The sequence below is a fragment of the Piliocolobus tephrosceles genome, chromosome 6 (assembly GCF_002776525.5).
Source record: "Piliocolobus tephrosceles isolate RC106 chromosome 6, ASM277652v3, whole genome shotgun sequence".
NCBI lineage: Eukaryota > Metazoa > Chordata > Mammalia > Primates > Cercopithecidae > Piliocolobus > Piliocolobus tephrosceles.
This window is the reverse complement of record NC_045439.1, coordinates 135,810,631-135,831,695: the sequence shown is the minus strand read 5'-3', so window position 1 is coordinate 135,831,695 and position 21,065 is coordinate 135,810,631. Positions and strand designations below refer to the sequence as shown.

Here is a 21,065-nt window from a genome sequence, read left to right as displayed (position 1 = left end):
GATTAGACTCAGATTCAGTGTAACTTTAGAGGCAGAGGAATGTTCTTTCACAGGATAAATGTCCTTTTTTTGTGATGTTAATGACTAATGATGAGCATTGCCTAGATCTGTTAATTCATTAGAGAGTACAAAAGAGTGATATTCAAATTTTATCACTCACTTGTTCATTAGGTGGAATACTTCTATAAAAAGAAACTTTCCCATGTCAGCTGAGGAACAGTTCATATAGGAAAGGCAGAATAAGATTCTTTTTTATTTTCGCCATTTTCAGAGGAGAAGATCTACTTTTCTTCAAAGGTTTTGACCAGTGAGATTTACTTTGATATAATTACGAACTCATCAGTTACACCTATTTATGGTTAATTCTGTTGCAGTTATTATCCATATTCATGCTCTAACAGTCCCATTTTTAGCTAGTGGGAACTTATTCAAGTTAGTTTTTGGAGTCCTTTTGACATAACCGTAATAGTAGTTGACAGTTTCTTTGCTAGCTGGAATGAGAAAGTGTTCCACATCCGTCTTGTACATTTCCTGCCCCAGAACTAGAGTCAGCCATGTATCCTAGAAGTTCTGCATACTCTTTTACTAGGAAATATTTGTTTTTGTTTTTCTTCTGAAAATAGTTTAATACTGTAAAATGTAAAAGGGGAAATAGTGTTACCTGAGTAACAACATGAATGTGTCAGTTGGTCGATGCTATTTTGGATGTTGATTGATCATATGATTTTTCTGCCTACTCTAGATACTTCCAGTTTGCTTAAACTGATTTAGTTGAGTTTTTATCACTTGCAATTTAAGAGTCCTGGCTAATATCCTTGCCTTCAGGCTGCACAACATGCAGGATTGCGGAAAGCACTAGAGAGCCAAAGAAAGTGAGCAGAATTACTTCAGGGCCACCAGCATTCCCTGCAATCCCTGCCCACAGGCATAGGCCCTTCGGCACTTCTCACTGTAGAGCAACGCCCCTCGCCACCAAACCTTGCTTCTTGGTGTAACTTCATAGACTGTCGGGTCCTAACTTCATAGACTGTCGGGTCCTGCAGTACCCTGGAGTCCAAGGCTGTTGAGTCTGAAGGAGCCTCAGAAGGCTGGCCTCTTTCTGATGTTTTATGGACTATGGCAAAGATGAGGAAATGGTATTTGGAGACCACATACTGGGCCCTAAGTGCTCTTTGCAACTGCAGCAAACATTATTGACAGATATTTTTCAGTGGACAGAATTGGGAAATTTGTTTTTAATGGTAAAAATACATGATGAACAGTACCACAGATATTTTATTTGATCTTACTGATATTATGCTATACTAAAAATCTCACTTCCCAACTTCACCTAGCTAATTCATTCTATACATACAACAAAGCTAATAATATTACCACCAATAATAAGAATAGTAAAAACAGGTTAAGATTTTCTTTTTTATTTTGAGACGGAGTCTCACTCTGTCACCCAGGCTGGAGTGTAGTGGCGTGATTTCAGCTCACTGCAACAGGATTTTCTTTTTACAGGTTTTGTTTTTACTTATTTTTTTTGCTTTTTAAGGTTATATACCACAAGAAATGGGAGAGTTTTAAAGTACTCAAGATAGTTTTTCTTCTGTCTGTTTAGGCCACTAATGGATACATAGATTTATTTATTTCATTATAGTTTTTATTTTTAGGGATTGCTTTAATTTTGTTTTTAAATTATTTATAATATTTGTAGATTTCCAAAGGCAAAGCTACAAAGACTGGTATGTTCAAAGCAATGTAGCTTCATTCCCTCTTCCCTCCATTCTAGTCCGTCTTTCCCCATAGGTAATTATTATTATTATTTTTTGAGATAGAGTTTCGCTCTTATTGACCAGGCTGGAGTACAATTGCTTGATCTCAGCTCACCTCAACCTCTGCCTCCCAGGTTCAAGCGATTTTCCTGCCTCAGCCTCCTGAGTAGCTGGGATTACAGGCATGCACCACTACGCCCAGCTAATTTTGTATTTTTAGTAGAGATGGGGTTTCATCATGTTGGTCAGGCTAGTCTCGAACTCCCAACCTCAGGTGATCTGCCCCCCTCGGCCTCCCGGAGTGCTGGGATTACAGGTGTGAGCCACTGCAACTGGTCCGTAATTATTATTTTTTAACATTTTAACGCTTATCCTTCCTTTAACTTTTAATTGTTAATGCATTTTAACTTTGAATATCCTCCTTTCTCTTAGATAAGTGGTAGCATACCATATACACGTTTCTCTGCCTTTTTTCCCTAATGATGCATGCTGAAGAGCACCCCATAGTAGCTTGTAGAGATAGGCCTTTACAGTGCATAGTATTCCATTGAGGATATACAGTGTGGTTTATTCAACCAGTTTCCTTGTGGTAGGCATTTAGATTGTTTTACCCACTTTTATAAATAGTTCTGCAGTGAAGACCTTGAGATAGATTTCTAAAGTGTGATTTCTAAGAGAAGGATAAAGAAATTGCGCCACTCAGGAAAAAAAGTACTTTTAATATTTTGGAGTTTATGGTTAAGGATTATACATGGTTATACATGAATATATCTGTATTTCTCCTCCAAATTTGGGTAGAAAACATACTGATAAATATTTTGTCAGATAAAATACTTTTTTACAATGTTAAAATGGACATATAGCCTCTATTTTATGGTATATTTTAATTTAACCTCATAATGTTAGCTTATTTCCAATTTTTATATTTCAGTGAAGACTGCTTTAGTGACAGTCATTTTCCTTTCACACATGCACACACAGGTTGAGTCTCTTACCAGAAATGCTTGGGGACCAGAAGTATTTCAGATTTTGAAATATTTGCTTTATACTTAGTAGTTGAGCATTCCAAATCTGGAAATCAGAACTGTAAAATGCTCTAATGAGAATTTCTTTTGAGCGTCATACTGGCACTCAGAAGTTTTGAGTGCCATTTTGGAACATTTTAGATTTTCACATTTAGGATTCTCAGCCTTTGTGTACGTACACACACTTAAATATGTATAAAGTGTGTGTAAATATGTAAAATGTGTGTGTGTGTGTCTATATGTGTAAAGCACATGTGTGTGTTGTGTGTATATAGAGTTGTTTTCTTCTAATATTCCTGTGTTCAGTGAGGTTGAAATATCCAGCAGAATCTTTAACATTCCTAATTTTGACTAGAGATGTAAAAGATTATGATTAGATGGCAGGAGATACAAAAGGAAATATTCTTCTTTGCTTCTTAAACCTTTTTAGGCCTCTTCTTTCCTCCACGATACTACTACTTTTTCTTATACTCTTCTGGTACCTACAACTTTCTGGGTTTGTTTTTTTTTTTTGTATCTAGTAGTATCATTATCATATTAATTTGCAGGTGGATTCTGACCAGGAATTACAAGGCTCTTGCCAAAGGAACAAGAGGCAGCACGTCTGGTTTTCTTAATATTGTGATGGAACTGAAAAAATGTTGCAACCACTGCTATCTGATTAAACCCCCTGAAGAAAATGAAAGGGAAAATGGACAGGAGATTCTTTTGGTACGTAGTTCCTCATAATTACTTTCTCAGAAAAACACTTAGTTTCTCTAGGTGCTTTTCATCAGAATGCTCTGTTTCCTCCTTGGTGACCTAAGAGGGAGCATCAAAGGAAGCTTTAAAAACTGGAGAAAAAAGTTAGGTAACTAAGAATGATTTGGGAAGTATGGTATCCCAGATATTGGGAAAAAGAACATTTCGGGAATTGCTGGTCAACCAGGTTGCTAAGGGCTTCAGAAAGCTTTAAGGTGGTTTTTAAAATATGGATTTTTAGAGATTAGGGAAGATTAAAATTTGTGTTTCAATGTAATTATTGGAATGTCTTTTAAATCTTCAGTCCCTCATAAGGAGCAGTGGGAAGCTGATTTTATTAGACAAACTGTTGACAAGACTTCGAGAAAGGGGGAATCGAGTGCTTATCTTCTCTCAGATGGTGAGAATGTTGGATATCCTGGCTGAATACCTAACTATTAAACATTATCCTTTCCAGGTAAGGTGATTTCAGTAATTGCGGTGGGGGGAATCAATCTCTCTCCCCACCTCCCCTCCCCAACCTTCCTACATTGGATTGTATGCTTTGCTTGTTAAAGTAGGAAGTAAGAGTTTTCTTGTTTCAAAAAAATTAAGGTTAAGATTCCAGGAGGGTCTTAATTTTTACTTTCATGTCTTTAGGCTACCATATGAAAGTGGTCATGAGGAGACCATTCTTTCTTCGAAGGTGGGCAGGGAGGATTAGACAAAGTCAGATTGGGCAAGGAAAAAAAGGATGTCAGATAGCATCTTATTACATGTGTATGGTAAAAATAGAGAGGAAATGAGTGCGAGCTCAATTCTAGAAGCCCAAATCCTAGAAGGAGGGCAGTATCATATGTTCACCCCAAAAGTTGACCCTGGCTGTGAGGCTGGGAACATAATAGAACACTGGTACTTAAAACCTTACTAGTCCCTGAAGTAAGTGATGATGGCTTCCTCTTTTTTCTGTGGAGTTTTTAAACTGGAGTTATTATCTTCACACAGTTACCTCCTACGGGGAAAAAGTTTCTTCCGCATAATAACATTTTTCTAGGTGTATATAATCTAGTAGAAACTTATTCTCTGATCTGTTTATAGACATATAGACATATATGCAATTTACCTTGTCTCTTGGCATATGTTTATAGTGCTTAGATTTTAAGATTTATTACATTTTTTTAAAACTTTGAGTGGATGACCTCTTCTACCAACTCACATAATTATGCTGGGATTAAAGAAACTTGGAGCCTGTGATTATCTCCTAAGAAGGCCCACCTTTAAGACTATCAGATTGTCTTTCAAAATACCCTGAAAGGCATTGTTATATCCATAATATCTTATATGGTCTTTCAGTTGCTGTCTTAGAAGATAGCTTAAGGCTGTGGTTGTTATCAAGAAACAGCCTATTGCAAAAAGTCAGTCTCTGTCAGTGAATCGAATCCCTAGGAGCTTTCATTCCTAGGAAATCCTGTGATACCAAGTAAATCAAGAATGCATTGTTTTTCTTTCTATGGAATAGATAAGCTTGGTCAGTGACTTTTAGATAATTAATGTCCTCTACTAATGGGTATATTAAAAGGGGGCATTAGGTTTTTTGATTTCAAGTAAAGGCTCTGAATCTCCCATTAAATATATCTTTGGTTTAAGGCTCTGAATAAGTAGTCAGTGAGAAAGAAGTAAGGGGCTCCTCACCTGTGAGTTGACTTGAGTTAGGTCTGGTGGGCAGAATTCTGCAGATGTATGCCCTTCCACAGAGTCCACTGCCAGCCAAGTCACCTTTCAGGTTAGTTTTGCCTTCTCTAAAATGAAGTATTTTGTTCATCTCAAGTGGTGATTGTGAGGGAATGAAATGTGAAAATGATTTTAAAGAGTGAGAAATGCTTTATAAAATGTACAGCATATAGGTGATAATTATTTAGTATTTTACGTGTTAATGGTTTCTCTATGGTGACATTGTTTTGCATGTAGAACCGACATACGTTCTAATAAAGGAATTATGTATGCTACTAAATGCCAGGGGCTCTCCTGAATTCACGTGTAGTTTAGTTGCTGGAACACTTTACTATGATTTCAGAGTGTAATTTTTGGCAGAGCTGGGATGTATGATCAATTTTAGTATTTTCAATGATTCAGCAAAATGTTTTTCAAACAAAATTATTGCATAAGTAATTTTTTTGTTTGCATGACACTTTAAGTGATAGTTTTAGCCACATTAGCTAAGAAGCATCATTTTTCTCCAGGAGCTTATTATTGAGTGACTGGTGGTCCTATTTCCTAATCTCCGCAGTATCTACAGAAACAGATGTAAACCCAGCCTTCAAGCACAGGTTGGGTTTTCATCTTTTTTCTTTTAGGTCCTGGCAGCCCTTCTGATCCTTGGCTAAACCTAGACAGCCCTTTGAATCAGAAGCTTGTAACCTTGAGTCTGTAACTAGAGAGCTCAGGTCAAGTTAGGGTGTGCTTCTTAAGCACAGCTTCTTCATAGCGCTTTGCCAGTGCATTCCAGTTATTTTTACTCAGTGGGTGTTCAGGTGATAAAGGTTCCAAGTCTGCTGTTCTATTCTGAGTGTAGCTGATCTTCCTATCTTACAGTTTTCTTGTGGTTTATTTTTACAGCGTCTGGATGGTTCCATCAAGGGAGAAATCCGAAAACAGGCACTGGACCACTTCAATGCAGATGGGTCTGAGGTATACTATGCATGGCTTTGTTATTTGAGCAACTTGGGCTCTGCATCAAGGAGAAAATCTTTCTAGCTTAATGTATTCTGTTTCAGAAACAATTTATAGTGCAATTCTTTTGCCTTGAGAAGAAAATAAGAAATCTCTCATATAAAATATGATATTTTGTTGTCACTCCAGAAAAATAAATATGTGCTTATTTATCTCCCCTGTTCTGGGTTGACAACAGAGTGGTTCTCCTGGTAGCTTCCAGATACCAAGTCCTTGGGCCTGGAAGAGCAGTAAGGCAGGAGTAGGGGAGGGTTGGGCGATAGAATTAATATTAGAAGGTTCTGATCTCTATACTCTTTTGGTGACTGAGTCCTGAAAAATATATTTGTCATATCTCAAATTTGTTGGACTTCTAATACAGTGTGGCTTAATGTTCTTGCTCTTGCTAACAGCAACATTTTACAATCAGTGTCGAGCTTGGATTTGGCATTATGAAGTATTTTGTTTGGGGGGCACATATAGAAGAGCTACTTAGAATGAAATAGAAGGTACGACAACATTGTAGTTTGTGTATATCAAATCATCAAATGCCATGGGATTTGAGAGAAGTGGAAGAGAAGAATTTGATGTGAATAAAACTGTAATGTGTAGAGATAAAAGAAGCAGTGGAGACAACCTGAAGTAGAAGTGTTTCACAGAGAATGCTAATTTCTGGAGCCTGAGCCACTTTTTTTTTTTTTAAATAGATAGAACAGACTTAGCTTTCTGAAGGGCTTTGAAAACTCTTGATGCCTGTTCCTGTTACTTCAGAGTGCTCTGTAGTCTGCCTTTAGAATATAGAAATCCTAGTTAGACTAGTATTCTGGCTACTTCTGTAGTCTAAACATTTATTTCTTGAGGGGCTTTGGGCATTAATCTATTCAGAGCCAAGGCTCTGATTCACTAAGGATAAGAGGAATGGAATAATTAAAGACATCAGTCATCAACTAATTCCCATTCCTCCTTTCCTTGCTCCTTGTTTCCTCAACTGTAAAATCACAATGATTCCGATACCCTACTTCATAATATTGCTGTGAGAATTAAATTTAGTAATCAACATAAAGCACCGATCACATTGCCCAGCACATAGTAAGCGCTCTAAATGTCTGCTATTTTTATCGTACAGCGTTGGCTGAAATTGATTTTGTGTTCTCCACTCTTGGGTTAAAAAATAGTATGAGTTGAATGTGTCATATTTCCCTGTCTCAGGGGAAAAAGAGTTGCTTTTTGCATAGCTCTCAATTGATTTCCACTCACCATAATGGCTGTATAGAACACAAGTTCTCTACCATTTCTGCAGTATTTAAAAAATTCCTTTAAAAAACTAAATGGGGCAAATATTATATGCTTACTTAGAATATTGGGAAGATGGTAAGGAGTACAAAGAAAAAAATAATTGTACAAAAACCCTCATTCTAGACACAATTTGCTGTTCACGTCTTTGGGGGGTATATTTCCCTTCCTACTAAATGGAACCATTTATATATTTACCTAATTCGGATCATGTTGCATATAGTTTTGTTCCCTTCAAAATTATACTTCGCGGCTAGGTGCATGGTGGCTCAGACCTGTAATCTTAGCACTTTGGGAGGCCAAGATGGGGGAGGATCACTTGAGACCAGGAGTTTGAGACCAGCCTGGTCAAGATAGACTTGTCTCTACCAAAAAAAAAAAAAAACAATTCCCCATGTTATTAAAGATTTTACAAAACTTAATTTCTAGGCCCATAGCAAGACCCTGTCTCTACAAAATATGAAAAATGAGCCATGCATGGTGTTGTGTGCTTGTAGTTCCAGCTATTCAGGAGACTGAGGCAGGAGGATCCCTTGAGACCAGGAGTTTGAGGCTGCAGTGAGCTAGGATTGCCCCACTGCACTCCAACCTGGGTGACAGAATGAGACCCTGTCTCAAAAAAAACAAATTTTTTTTTTACATTTCTAAATTTTTCTTATGCTTGTACCATTTATTTATTTAACCACCTTACCCTTAGTGGCATTGAGTTTTATAATTTTTTAACCTTTGTTGACTTGATCGTAGATGCAAACAACATATTATAATCCACATTATCCTTGCTAAAGAGTGATATAGCAGATTGTTGGTTGATATGATCATTTTAACTCCAAATTTCATTTGTTTTAGATATCTCATCTTAAACTGTCCACTGTTTATCTTCAGGCTTCTCTTTTGAGTGTGGTGTAGTGCTTAATATTTCTCCTAAGAATCGCAGATTATGTGCCTAGACACACCTTTTGATCACTTCTTTATTGGAATTGTTTAAAAATCTTTTGAGGCAGTTGTCTCCATTTTTATTTCTATGGCATAATGTTGTTGAATGTGACTATTAAAACATGGAGACCTTTTCATTGCATCTCTATGTGTATGCTAAATATTACCCATTTATCAAGACAGAACTCAGGACTACCAGTTTTTCAGTGCTACTTCTCTGCCACAAAGGCATCTTTTGACATATATGATTAAATTCCCTGAAAATAGAAATATTTCACCTTTTCCCCCCGGCTTATATATTTTATTCTTTTTTTCTGCCCCCATATTTTTCTGAGCACTCAGACGCAGGCGGGTGTGCTGTGCCTGCCCAGTCTCTACTGTCATTACTGGGGGGTTCCACACATCACTCTCCAGCCAAACCTGTTTTGATTTTTTTATAATTTTGGCATGTTTTATGGTAATTGAGGATCTTGTGCTTCTCAACACTTCCCATATATGATCTATTTAGTGCGGTGTTTCTGTATTTCTCACCAGCCTAACAAACATAAATATATAATAAATTATCTCTGTTTATACTAATTGACTTACATGGCATAATCTACCTTTTCCCTAAAAATAATTGTACAGGTGACTTCCTGGAGTTAAAGATCTCCATGATAATTGTTTGTCTGTTTCTATTATTGTTGCTGTTAACTTCTTGTATATTAGTTGTAGCCGGGAGGTAACACTAATTCTCTCGCTCCCATTGCCTTATTAGATTCTGCTTTACTCCTGTTCATGGCACTGACTTTGCCTCTTAATCAAATGAAAATTCATTCTACCATCAAGTCCCTGACATTCTTTTAGCCTCCATAAAGTTTGTCCATCATATCTCACTTTTCTTCACACCTGCAGGGGTTTCCAGGTATAAGGGCTTATTGGACTGTGAAACTGTTTCTGAGAAGGCCACTGCATAAAGTAGTATATTGCATTGTGTACAGGACTTCTGTTTCCTGCTCTCGACAAGGGCTGGTGGCCTGGGAATCAATTTGGCTTCAGCGGACACAGTCGTCATCTTTGACTCTGACTGGAACCCCCAGAATGACTTGCAGGCACAAGCCCGAGCGCATAGAATTGGTCAGAAGAAGCAGGTCAGTATAAAGAGGCTTCTGGAAATTGCTTTAGGGTGGGGGGCCAGGGAGCTTGTTCAGCCCTTTCAGGGCGTTAACAAAATGCTTTTTCCCTGTTTTGCCTTTATTTCCCCTGAAGCATTGATTTCTGTTTGTTAACTAGCACAGAGATGTTGTCTTTGGGCCCAAGATGAACCTATTAAGGAACTTTTCTTTTTCTGTTTGAAAAGTACAATGTCAGCGACCTTCTGTGTGTTTATCTTGAGAGAGTTATAAGATGAATAGACTTAGAACTGAACCTTTTCTCTAGTATGGAAAAGTTAAATATCCTATTGTTCAAGACGGTCTGTTTTTATTATACATGACAGTGTTAGCTTTAAAGGTACTTTGGAAAACCACACACTTTTCGTTTGTGAATCTTAAAGTCTGTTCTATACTGGAAAACTTGTAAGTTTCATTCTTGGCCAAATACTCTGTTTTTGTGAAACTTTCCATCAGTAAAGTATGATTTTTATTGATGGAACAGGCCATAACGACAAATCTTTAGAGGCAATTTTATTTAAAACTGTAACCTGCTACACATAGTATAAATACTGCATCTGCTTAAGCTGCCTGCTTGGATGGCTTACAGTCTTTTATGATTAGAGAATTGATTCTGTTAAATTTATCCCCTCTTGGTTTTTGACAGAGGTAATCTGTCTCTCTCTCCTTTTTCTTTTTCTTTTTGTTTTTTGACGGGAGGGGGCAGGCATAAGCATAACAGTTACTTTTCCTACAGGTAAATATTTACCGCTTAGTTACAAAGGGGACTGTGGAGGAGGAGATCATAGAACGGGCCAAAAAGAAGATGGTATTGGATCATCTGGTGATTCAGCGCATGGACACCACTGGCCGGACGATCCTGGAAAACAACTCAGGAAGGTCCAAGTAAGTGCCAGAAAGATTGGGAGGTAGGCAGAATCAAATTGATTTTACATCGCCGTTGGATATAATAGGATTCTGTACCATAGACGTTAGTCTATTCATTACCTGGAAGATGCCAGGCCAGAACCACAGATAGGATGGCATTTTCACTCTATTTGAGTTTCTTGGTTCCTTTTTTTGCCCATCACCCCCCTGCTTATGTGTTTTCCTCTCTTTCTTGCCATCTCCCTTGCCTTTGCTTTTGGCTGCACATGTGACATATGACACAGCAACAGCAGTGGAGCTGTGTGTTGGGTGTCAGCCCAGCATAATGTCACCTTTGACTTTTCTGCAGTGAGAATCCAGATTGGATTGGCAGCTATTTTTTTTACTATTGGCAAAAATGTTTGTGTGGAGATTGTTGTACTTTTTTCTGTTGCAAACAGAAGGGTATAAAAAGAAAGTAATGAAGTTTTAATTGGCTTTGGAAACAGGCACAACTACATCTCTTATAAAGTTTAATTAGCTAGGCATGGTGGTGGGCGCCTGTAGTCCCAGCTACTCGGGAGGCTGAGGCAGGAGAATGGCGTGAACCTGGAAAGTGGAGCTTATAATGAGCCGAGATCGTGCCACTGCACTCCAGCCTGGGCAACAGAGTGAGACCGTCTCAAACTAATAATAATAATAATAATTTAATTTTACATTTTGAGCAGATTGTTAAGTGTCTTTTGTGGCGGTATTGCAGCTATGTTTTTTGTTTGTTTTTGAGATGGAGTCTCACTCCGTTGCCCAGGTTGGAGTGCACTGGCACGACCTTGGCTCATTGCAACCTCTGCCTCCTAGGTTGAAGTGATTCTTGTGCCTCTGCCTCCCGAGTAGCTGGGACTACAGGTTTGCACCACCACACCCAGCTAATTTTTTTTTTTCTAGTAGAGACAGGGTGTTTCCATGTTGGCCAGACTGGTCTCGAACTCCTGACCTCAAGTGATAGGCCCACCTCAGCCCCTCGAAGTGCTGGGATTATAGGTATGAGCCATTTCGCCTGGCTGCAGCTATATTAAAGATGTATTCAAATTAGCCCTTCCTAAATAGAATGTTTTCAGATAGTTTTCTGTTTAAGAGGAACCTAGATGAGAAAAGTCTAGCTCTTTTATTTTGGACCGGAGTTGAGAAGGTTGAAAATTCTTGGTGAATTGTAACTTTCTGAGTCAAAGGGCAAAGGAAAGAGCTCCATTCTGTAACATTGCTAGTCACCTTTCTGGCTTACCCATGCAATAGGTGAGCCAGTAGGACTGTAACTAATTTTCTATTCTGCTGGTTTAGGGTTACCATCACAGACTCATCCTGTAGATAGAAAATGAGATGGTTGAGAAATCATTTTTCTTGAGGCAGAGTTTATATTTTCAACAGTTACTTGACCTCTTTCTGAAGGATAGTTATTCTGAAGTAGAACGCTTTAGAGGTTATTTGATGTTTCTCCCAACTACATTTTACTTCCACAGCTCAAATCCTTTTAATAAAGAAGAGCTGACAGCTATTTTGAAATTTGGAGCAGAGGATCTCTTCAAAGAACTGGAAGGGGAGGAATCAGAACCACAGGTAATTAACAATGAGGAAAGGGAAATGTTTTTGAGAAGTATGATCTGTGAGAGTCTAAATTTTCTGTAAGAAGATACTGTTAGAGGCTTTTCTAAAGAAAAAGTAATTACTTGAAGGACAGTGTGTTTTTCTTTCATAGGAATCTCATAGCTCTTACTGAATTGAGTAGGAAGGAATTAATAAAGCATTTGAGGATACTTTTTTGGATTGATTTTTTTCTCCCATTTCTGTTTGTTATAATTTTTGAAATTTCACCTTGTCATTTGTATAAATAATAGTTTGAGACATTAGATGTAAAGGATTTAGAGTTGAAACTGAAAGTAAATGAATTATCAGAAAGGAGAATTGGTTTATTTGCATCAAACATTTTCAGTAAATACTAATAATTTCTGGGCAACTAGGCAACTCCTCTGGTGCCATTTTATTCTATTTGTGTTGGCTTTTGTTCTTTTAGGAAATGGATATAGATGAAATTTTGCGGTTGGCTGAAACGAGAGAGAATGAAGTGTCAACAAGTGCAACAGATGAGCTTCTATCACAGTTCAAGGTATGAAGATCTTTGTGGGAGAGAGTTCTCAGCATTGATTCATTAATGATACTAATGTTTGTGAACACTATCTTTGTGCTAGGCACTCTGCTTTTCTTTACCTGAATTGAGTCATATCCTCAATATCGTTCTCTGAATTGTAAGTATGTTGTGAATGTAGGTTCTACAGTCCTCCCCACGAAGGTAACCGCTGAAGTGGGCTATCCTGTGTAGAGTCAGTGTGTGGAGGAAAAGAAATCACTGAAGAGAGGGCTAGGTAGAGAGCCAGGACAGAGTATAGAACCAGGACGTGTGGAGCATTGTGAGACACGTTAATAGATCAGATGCCAAAGAGAGGTCAAAGATAGGCAAAGAGTAGATGACAATTAGAAGGCTCTGATGACTTGGTGAGATTTTAGTTTGTTTTTTGTTTGTTTGGTAAGTGAGAGAAAGAGGTGTCGGTAGTGTCTCATATAACAGAAAATTACATGAAATGAGGACTAAACACAGAAGCTGGGCACCAGATGATAGGCGGTGGCAGCACAGAGTATCAGTGTTATTAAAAAGCTTAGAAGAGTACAGGGACTCTAAATTATAGGGCTAGAAGATTGAAGCAAGGCAAGGTTTTTGAAAGATGTTAACCATGTTTCTAGTTTGCGGAAAGAACTTGAGTATAGGGAGATTTTGAAGGTTCTCAGGAAGGAAATGATTTGATGGCACATTGCCACAGAGGAGACTGGAAAGAATACAGTCAAAAGCACAGATGGAAGACTTGGCCTTGGGAAGAAAAAGGACAAGTACACTTCAGGGAAGAGGAGGAAAGAGATGCTGTGGCAGTTTAATTTATGCTCTTAATGACTAGTAAAGTAAGTGAGGTGTTTGCTTGAGAAGTGGAAAAGATTTGGGATAGTGATGGATGAGGCAGGGAGTTGTTGGGAGGAACTTGATAGGGAGTCAGCTGAATTGAGATGATACAGCTTTGCTGTGGAGCCAGTCAGCAGGGTCATATGACTTTCACCAGCAATACTTTTGAGGTCAGAGAAATTGGATCAGTTGGCTATCCCAAGGTGGGAGATTGGCTTGCAAGGCACAGGAAAGTCAAAATGGCAAAGGTTTCCAAGATTCATGTGACAGCATGGTAGGAAGGATTGGCCATGGGTTGATTGCGTGGAGGTAGAGAAGCAAGAGAGACCTGATGATTGCAATGATGGCTAAGTGCAGCATGCATATTAGGATTGAATTGAATGAGGGGAAACTGTGTGAAGTGTTTGGGAGGAAGCAATAATGTGTGATTACCTCCAAAGCTGGCCACTGGTAGAAGTTGTTTCAATGGAAGAACAAGGATGGAGGAGTTGAATGGGCCAAAGAGCCCTAGATTAATGTGTCAGGATGCAGAGGGATGGGGTAGAGAAGGGTGAAGGTGAATTATTAGTGTTTGTCATAGTCAGTTTGGGCTCTTGCAATAAAGTACCATAGACTGGGTGGTTTATAAACAATAGAAATGTATTTCTCACAATTCTGAAGATTTGAAGTTTGAGATCAGGGTGCCAACATGGTCAGGTTCTGCTGGAGGCTCTCAGGTTGCAGACTGCTGAGTTTTCTTACGTTCACATGGTAGAGAGAGAGAAGCTAGAGAGCTCTCTGGGGGTCCCTTTTATAAGGGTAGTAATCCTATTATGAAGGCTCTACCCTCATGACCTCCTAACACCTTACATTGGGAGTTAGGATTTCATCATATGACTTTCGGGAAGAATATAAACATGTAGTCCGTTGCACTGTTTCAGTTCAGTTCCACCTCTGTGACTCCTGCTCCTTTCTTCAGCAGTAAAAACCCACACTTGTGTTAACTCCTACTGTGTTTCAAGCACTATCTTAAGTTAAGGGCCAGAGTCTGGCCTTTAACCACTATGTTCCTTTTGGAAAGGTTAAATTTCTTTACTGCATGAACCACTAACGTGCATATTTACATCAATCTTAATTTTAGTTAATTTTAGCCAAAAGTCATAAAGTGAGAGTCTTAACTTGACTTCACTGTCAGCTCCAAATGACTTTAAGGAATGGAGTCTCCAGAAGCTTATTTACACCTTATGACTGTCTCAAAGGCCAGGAGGGAAGGAATAAGAAGAATGCGGAGCCAGGCTGGAGGCCACCTGCCACTGCCCAGAGGCTGTCCAGAGGTGGTAGATGTTTCTGTGTACCCCTCCTCTGGTTCTTTGAAATGGATACACTTAGATGGCTTTCTTTCTGGGTTACATACTGTTTTAATACAGATACATATCAGATATTAAATAATATTTGATATGAAATGAAGAGAATATTCTTCCAGATTTAAATTTTTTCCGTTTTATGTTTTCATTTTATTTCCTAAGACTAAAGTGCACTTGTGAGCATATGAAATCACCACACATCTTTAACTTTCATATTTTTGATAAAAATGAATAAGGCAACCAGTTGGCTAGATGATAATGAGTGCTTTGAGTTATGCATTGTTTCAAGTGAACTCTATACAACTTATAGAAATGTAGGTTCATCACGGAGTATTAGGTATTAAGCATTTTATATCTAAATAAATCTAAATTTTATCATTAGTATTAGGACATTTTTATGATTTATAACAGTTCATTCAATAAAACTTATAAAAACAATTTCTATCTTTGTAGCTGTTTCCCTGCTTTTCAGTAAAATTTATGATATGATGAACTTGAGGATTTGACAAGTTGATTTTGGGGGGGAATAAGGAAAAACTAATAGAAAATTGATTATCTCATTATGTAATATCACAAAAGTCCTATTATTCACAGTGTCTACTTAGATTAAAAACACTGGATAAATTGTTTTAGCAGATGGTGTTTAGAAATAGGGAAATGTCAGTCAGACAATGGGTTGTCTGTTTTAAGGTTGCCAACTTTGCAACAATGGAAGATGAAGAAGAGCTGGAAGAGCGTCCTCACAAGGACTGGGATGAGATCATTCCAGAGGAACAGAGGAAAAAAGTAGAGGAGGAAGAGCGGCAGAAGGAGCTAGAAGAAATTTATATGCTGCCTCGAATTCGGAGTTCCACTAAAAAGGTGATCAAGTGAGATGAAAGATATGAAATTACTTCTTTTGTTGTGAAGGCTACAGAAGTGTTGGTTATTCAAACAAGAGGCCTTGCATTATTCCCCTGACACAGAGGCTTCAAGAGCAGAGTTGATACTGTAGGAAACTTAACAAAGGAAAGTGGAGAAATCTGCAGAGCTCATGAGCACGCCCGTGAAACATCGGATTTGGTCTTTGCAGATTGGCTCTTTGTGAAGCTGATAAACAGGATCTGAAATTTCCAGAAGTTTGCATTTTGCCTTTGAGATTAGAACCAGTAGTTCTCACAATTTGGCTCTAATTGCCACTGCCTTCAACTTTCAGAAAGTCAAACCTCTGTTTGTCCATAACAGTTCACAGCACTTGCTATAAATACTAAAGGATTATATAACTATAAATAAGAAACACATACCAACCTCAGAGTTCACAAAGCTCCATCACAGACACTATCTAATTTGATTTTTGTAACAACATTGAAGTAGGTAGAACAAGTTTTGTTACCCATTTTGTTGGAGATAATAGACACAGATTTGTTCAAGGTCACAGTAAATCAGTATGAGGTAACACTAGCTACCATTTATTGAGCCCTTACAGTGTGCTAGGCACACTTCTAAGAGCTTTAACTTACTAAAAACCATATGTTATAGCTACTGTTGTCTTCATTTTTCAAATGAGAAAGGCACAAAGAGTAAAATTACTTGCCCAAAGAAGTAAACATGAACCTGTTTTATAATGGGATATTGTAAAAATATCCAAATATTTTTAATCCAGTTCACTTGTCATTGTATTTCAATGTCTCTGAAAGTATGACTATCCTAAGTGGGTATTTCTCCAAGACCTCTGTCCCCTTATTTGTCAAAGGAAAATTGACTTTTCTGATATGGTGAGAAGTTATGAGTACTAAAGAATTAAGATGGCCTTCTCTTAGTCCTTTCACCACTTGAACTTCGCACTTGTTACAGTGTGACTGCCTCAATCTTTCTCAGGCTCAGACAAATGACAGTGACTCTGACACTGAGTCTAAGAGGCAGGCCCAGAGATCCTCTGCTTCTGAGAGTGAGACGGAAGACTCTGATGATGACAAGAAGCCAAAGCGCAGAGGGCGTCCCAGGAGTGTGCGGAAGGACCTCGTGGAGGGATTTACTGATGCAGAGATCCGAAGGTTGGTGGAGGCTCTGTCTCACTGAGCTTGTTTGGAAATGCATACTGTTAAGTCTTGGGTTGACTGGATCCTGGACATTGTGACAGGGTAGGCAGAGGCTAATACTACAAAAAAGGCAAGAGAAGCTGGGTCCTGTCCCAGATCTTTAGGATTCTTCTTCTTTCTCCAAGGTTTCTTTCTGTTGAGATCACTTTTATTTGTTGTTCATCTCTCTGTTTCTCTCTTATTCTCTGGTTATTCAGAACATTTTCACAAAGTTCAGCTGGGGGAAAGATAATTGACATGCATATATATACAGACTTATATATCTGTATATAAAAAAATAAATGTCAAAAATAAAAATGGTACAAATACGTCTACCCTCACTACCTCTCCCCTCCCCTACAATCCCAGTCCCACCCGTTTTAGTACTGATATCAGTTTGCTGGTGGTTTGCTTTGGTTTATAAGTAGTATGTACAACATGTTGTTCAGCACGTTGCTTTCCCTGATCCCATTTAAAATCAGTTTTAGACATCTTTCTATGTGAGATTACTATACATTTCTTGGTATCTGATTCAAATGTCTCTGTCCTCCCCCCCAAAAAATCTAAAATTATTGCTTACAAATTATTTTTTTTCCAGTTTCCATCTTTTTTTTTTTAAGCCTGAAGAAAATAGAAAGTATAAAGATGGTTTTAAGGCCTAATCCATATTATAATTATATTAAATAGTCCTTTAAGTTTCATATATTTGAAACTGTGAGGTGTTTCTTTTCACTTAAAGGTCACACCTATTCTTTTTTCCTTGTTTAATTTACTATGGAAAAATAGAAATATTTCAAATTACTGACAGAGTAGCATATAACACATCCCTCTTGTACTTATCGTCTTAACAATTTTGAATTTGTAGCCAAACTTTTATGTGTATATATATACACCCCACCTCCTCTTGCTCCCTATTCCCAGTATTATTTTGAGAAGAATGTGTTTTCTGCTCTGGAGCGGTGTGTTCTATAGCTGTATTTGGCTTAGTGTTTTTCAGGTCTTTAATTTCTTTATTGATTTTCTGTGTAGTTGTGGTTATTCTGGTAGAGTCAGAATCTTGCTCTCTTGCACAGGCTGGAGTATGATCGTATCTCACTGTAACCTCACACTCCTGGGCTCAAGTGATCCTCCTGCCTTAGCCTCCCAGGTAGCCAGGACTACAGGCATGTGCTACCATGTCTGGCTAATTAAAAATTTTTTTGTAGAGACAAGGTTTCATTATGTTGCCCAGGGTGGTCTCAGACTCCTGGCCTCAAGTATCCTCCCGCTTCAGCCCCCAGTGTTTTGGGATTATAGGCCTGAACCACTGTGCCCAGCCTGGTTGTTCTTCCCATTATTGAAAATGGGATGTTGACATCTCTGTTACTCTTATATGATACATTTGTTCCTTCAGTTCTGTCAGTTTTTGCTTCATGTGTTTTCGGACTCTTATTAATTGTATATATCTTTTGTAATCGATAGGTCTTGATTGGCCTTTTTATTATTGTAACATGTGTTTCTGTCTGTAGTAATAATTTTTGTTTTAATGCCTGTTTTCAGTTTGATAATAGTATAGTCACTCCATCTTTCTTTTTCGGTATTTGAAATTTAAAAAAATGATATTTGGCCAGGCATGGTGGTTCACACCTGTAATCTTCAGCACGTTAGGAGGCCAAGGCAGGCAGATCACTGGAACCTAGGAGTTTGAGACCATCCTGGGCAATATGGCAAAACCCTCTCTCTACTAAAAATACAAAAAATTAGCCAGGTACGGTGATACACACCTGCAGTCCCAGGTACTTGGGAGGCTGAGGCTGAGGCTGAGGCATGAGAAATGCTTGAACCCAAGAGCCCGAGGTTTGCAGTGAGCTGAGATGGCACCACTGCACTCCAGCCTGGGTGACAGAGCAAAACTCTGTCTAAAAGGGAAAAAAAAAAAAAAAAAGATGGTATCTTAAAAATTTTTTAAAATATTTTTCTGCCAATCTCTTCTTTTTTATTAGTGTTTAGTCTATTTACATTTAATGCAGTTATTATAAAGTAGGAATTATGTCTGCACTTTGCTATTTGTCTTCTATATGTCATGTCCTTTTTGTTTATTTCCCCATTACTACTTTCTTTTGTGTTAAATACATACCACTTTATTTACCTGTAAAAGAAACAAAACTATTTTTTCACTTATTTTCTTAGTGATTGCCCTAGAGATTACAAGTAACATCTTAGAACAATTTACTTTGAATTAGCATCAATTTAATTTCAATGGCATTATAAAAACTTTGCTCCAGTTATAGCTCACCACCCCCATTTGTGCTGTTGTCACACATTACATCTTTACACATTGTAAACCCATGAGTGCAGTTTTATAATTAATACTTTGTATAGTTAGTTGTCTCTCTTTTTTTTCTTCTGAGATGGAGTTTCGCTCTTCTCACCCAGGCTGGGGTACAGTGGTGCAATCTCGGCCCACTGCAACCTCCACTTCCCAGGTTCAAGTGACTGTCCTGCCTCAGCCTCCCGAGTAGCTGAGATTACTGGCGCCCGCCACCACGCTGGCTAATTTTTTTGTATTTTTAGTAGAGATGGGATTTCACCATGTTGGCCAGGCTGGTCTTGAACTCCTGACCTCAGGTGATCGCGGTGCATCGGCCTCCCAAAGGGCCGGGATTAGAAGCGTAAGCCACGCACACCCAGCCTAGTTAGTTGTCTTTTAAAATCAGATAGAAGGCAAAGAGTTACAAACAAAAATACATGTATACTGTTTTTATATTTACTTTATTATTCCATGGGTGCTCTTATTTCTTCATGTGATTTGAGTTACTATTTTATGTCCTTTCGTGTCTGCCCAAAGGACTCTCTTTTAGCATTTTCTTTTGAGGCAAGTCTGCTAACAACGGATTCTCTATTTTGGCTTAGCTGGCACTATCTTAATTTCATCTTCATTTTTGAAAGAAAGTCTAATTTCTTTTTTTCTGTTTCTCACGTGGGATAGTCTCAATTGGCCTATCTTCAGATTTGCCAGTTTTTCTTCAGGCTCATATCTGCTGCTGAGCCTCCCCAGTGATTTTTTTTTCATTTCCATTATTGTAGTTTTCAACTCTAGAATTTCTATTTCACTCTTTAAAAAGTGTCTGTTTTTAAACAGCCTTTCTGTTTCTATTGATAACATTTTCGTCCTTTCTTTTTAATTCTCCAGATTTTTTTTTTAACTCTTGTAAAGATATATAATAGCTGATTAACATCCTTGTCTGATAAGCCTACATGCTAGACTTCCTTAGGGATGGTTTTTTTTTTTTTTTTTTCCAAAGGGCCAACTCTTTTTTTTTTTTTTTTTTTTTTTTTTTATTATACTTTAAGTTCTAAGGTACATGTGCATAACGTGCAGGTTTGTTACATATGTATACATGTGCCATGTTGGTGTGCTGCACCCATCAACTCGTCAGCACCCATCAATTCATCATTTATATCAGGTATAACTCCCCAGTGCAATCCCTCCCCCCTCCCCCCTCCCCATGATAGGCCCCAGTGTGTGATGTTCCCCTTCCCGAGTCCAAGTGAGCTCATTGTTCAGTTCCCACCTATGAGTGAGAACATGCGGTGTTTGGTTTTCTCTTCTTGTGATAGTTTGCTAAGAATGATGGTTTCCAGCTGCATCCATGTCCCTACAAAGGACGCAAACTCATCCTTTTTTATGGCTGCATAGTATTCCATGGTGTATATGTGCCACATTTTCTTAATCCAGTCTGTCACTGATGGACATTTGGGTTGATTCCAAGTCTTTGCTATTGTGAATAGTGCCGCAATAAACATACGTGTGCATGTGTCTTTGTAGTAGCATAATTTATAATCCTTTGGGTATATACCCAGTAGTGGGATGGCTGGGTCATATGGTACATCTAGTTCTAGATCCTTGAGGAATCGCCATACTGTTTTCCATAATGGTTGAACTAGTTTACAATCCCACCAACAGTGTAAAAGTGTTCCTATTTCTCCACATCCTCTCCAACACCTATTGTTTCCTGATTTTTTAATGATTGCCATTCTAACTGGTGTGAGATGGTATCTCATTGTGGTTTTGATTTGCATTTCTCTGATGGCCAGTGATGATGAGCATTTTTTCATGTGTCTGTTGGCTGTATGAATGTCTTCTTTTGAGAAATGTCTGTTCATATCCTTTCCCCACTTTTGGATGGGGTTGTTTGTTTTTTTCTTGTATATTTGTTTGAGTTCTTTGTAGATTCTGGAAAT

At 38.2% G+C, this 21,065-nt stretch overlaps 1 protein-coding gene across 5 annotated transcripts in view; it reads left to right on the top strand.

Annotated features, from left to right (window-relative positions):
• CHD2 (chromodomain helicase DNA binding protein 2) overlaps window positions 1-21,065 on the top strand; it is a 178,359-nt gene that overhangs the window by 115,023 nt on the left and 42,271 nt on the right. For all 5 annotated transcript variants that reach the window (XM_023220850.2, XM_023220854.2, XM_023220852.2 and 2 more), the window contains 9 exons: window positions 3,334-3,496; window positions 3,831-3,983; window positions 6,122-6,193; window positions 9,421-9,570; window positions 10,328-10,476; window positions 11,955-12,051; window positions 12,506-12,598; window positions 15,475-15,645; window positions 16,642-16,817. In XM_023220850.2, the coding sequence (XP_023076618.1) occupies window positions 3,334-3,496; window positions 3,831-3,983; window positions 6,122-6,193; window positions 9,421-9,570; window positions 10,328-10,476; window positions 11,955-12,051; window positions 12,506-12,598; window positions 15,475-15,645; window positions 16,642-16,817 (1,224 nt within the window). The remainder of the gene's footprint in view (window positions 1-3,333; window positions 3,497-3,830; window positions 3,984-6,121; window positions 6,194-9,420; window positions 9,571-10,327; window positions 10,477-11,954; window positions 12,052-12,505; window positions 12,599-15,474; window positions 15,646-16,641; window positions 16,818-21,065) is intronic.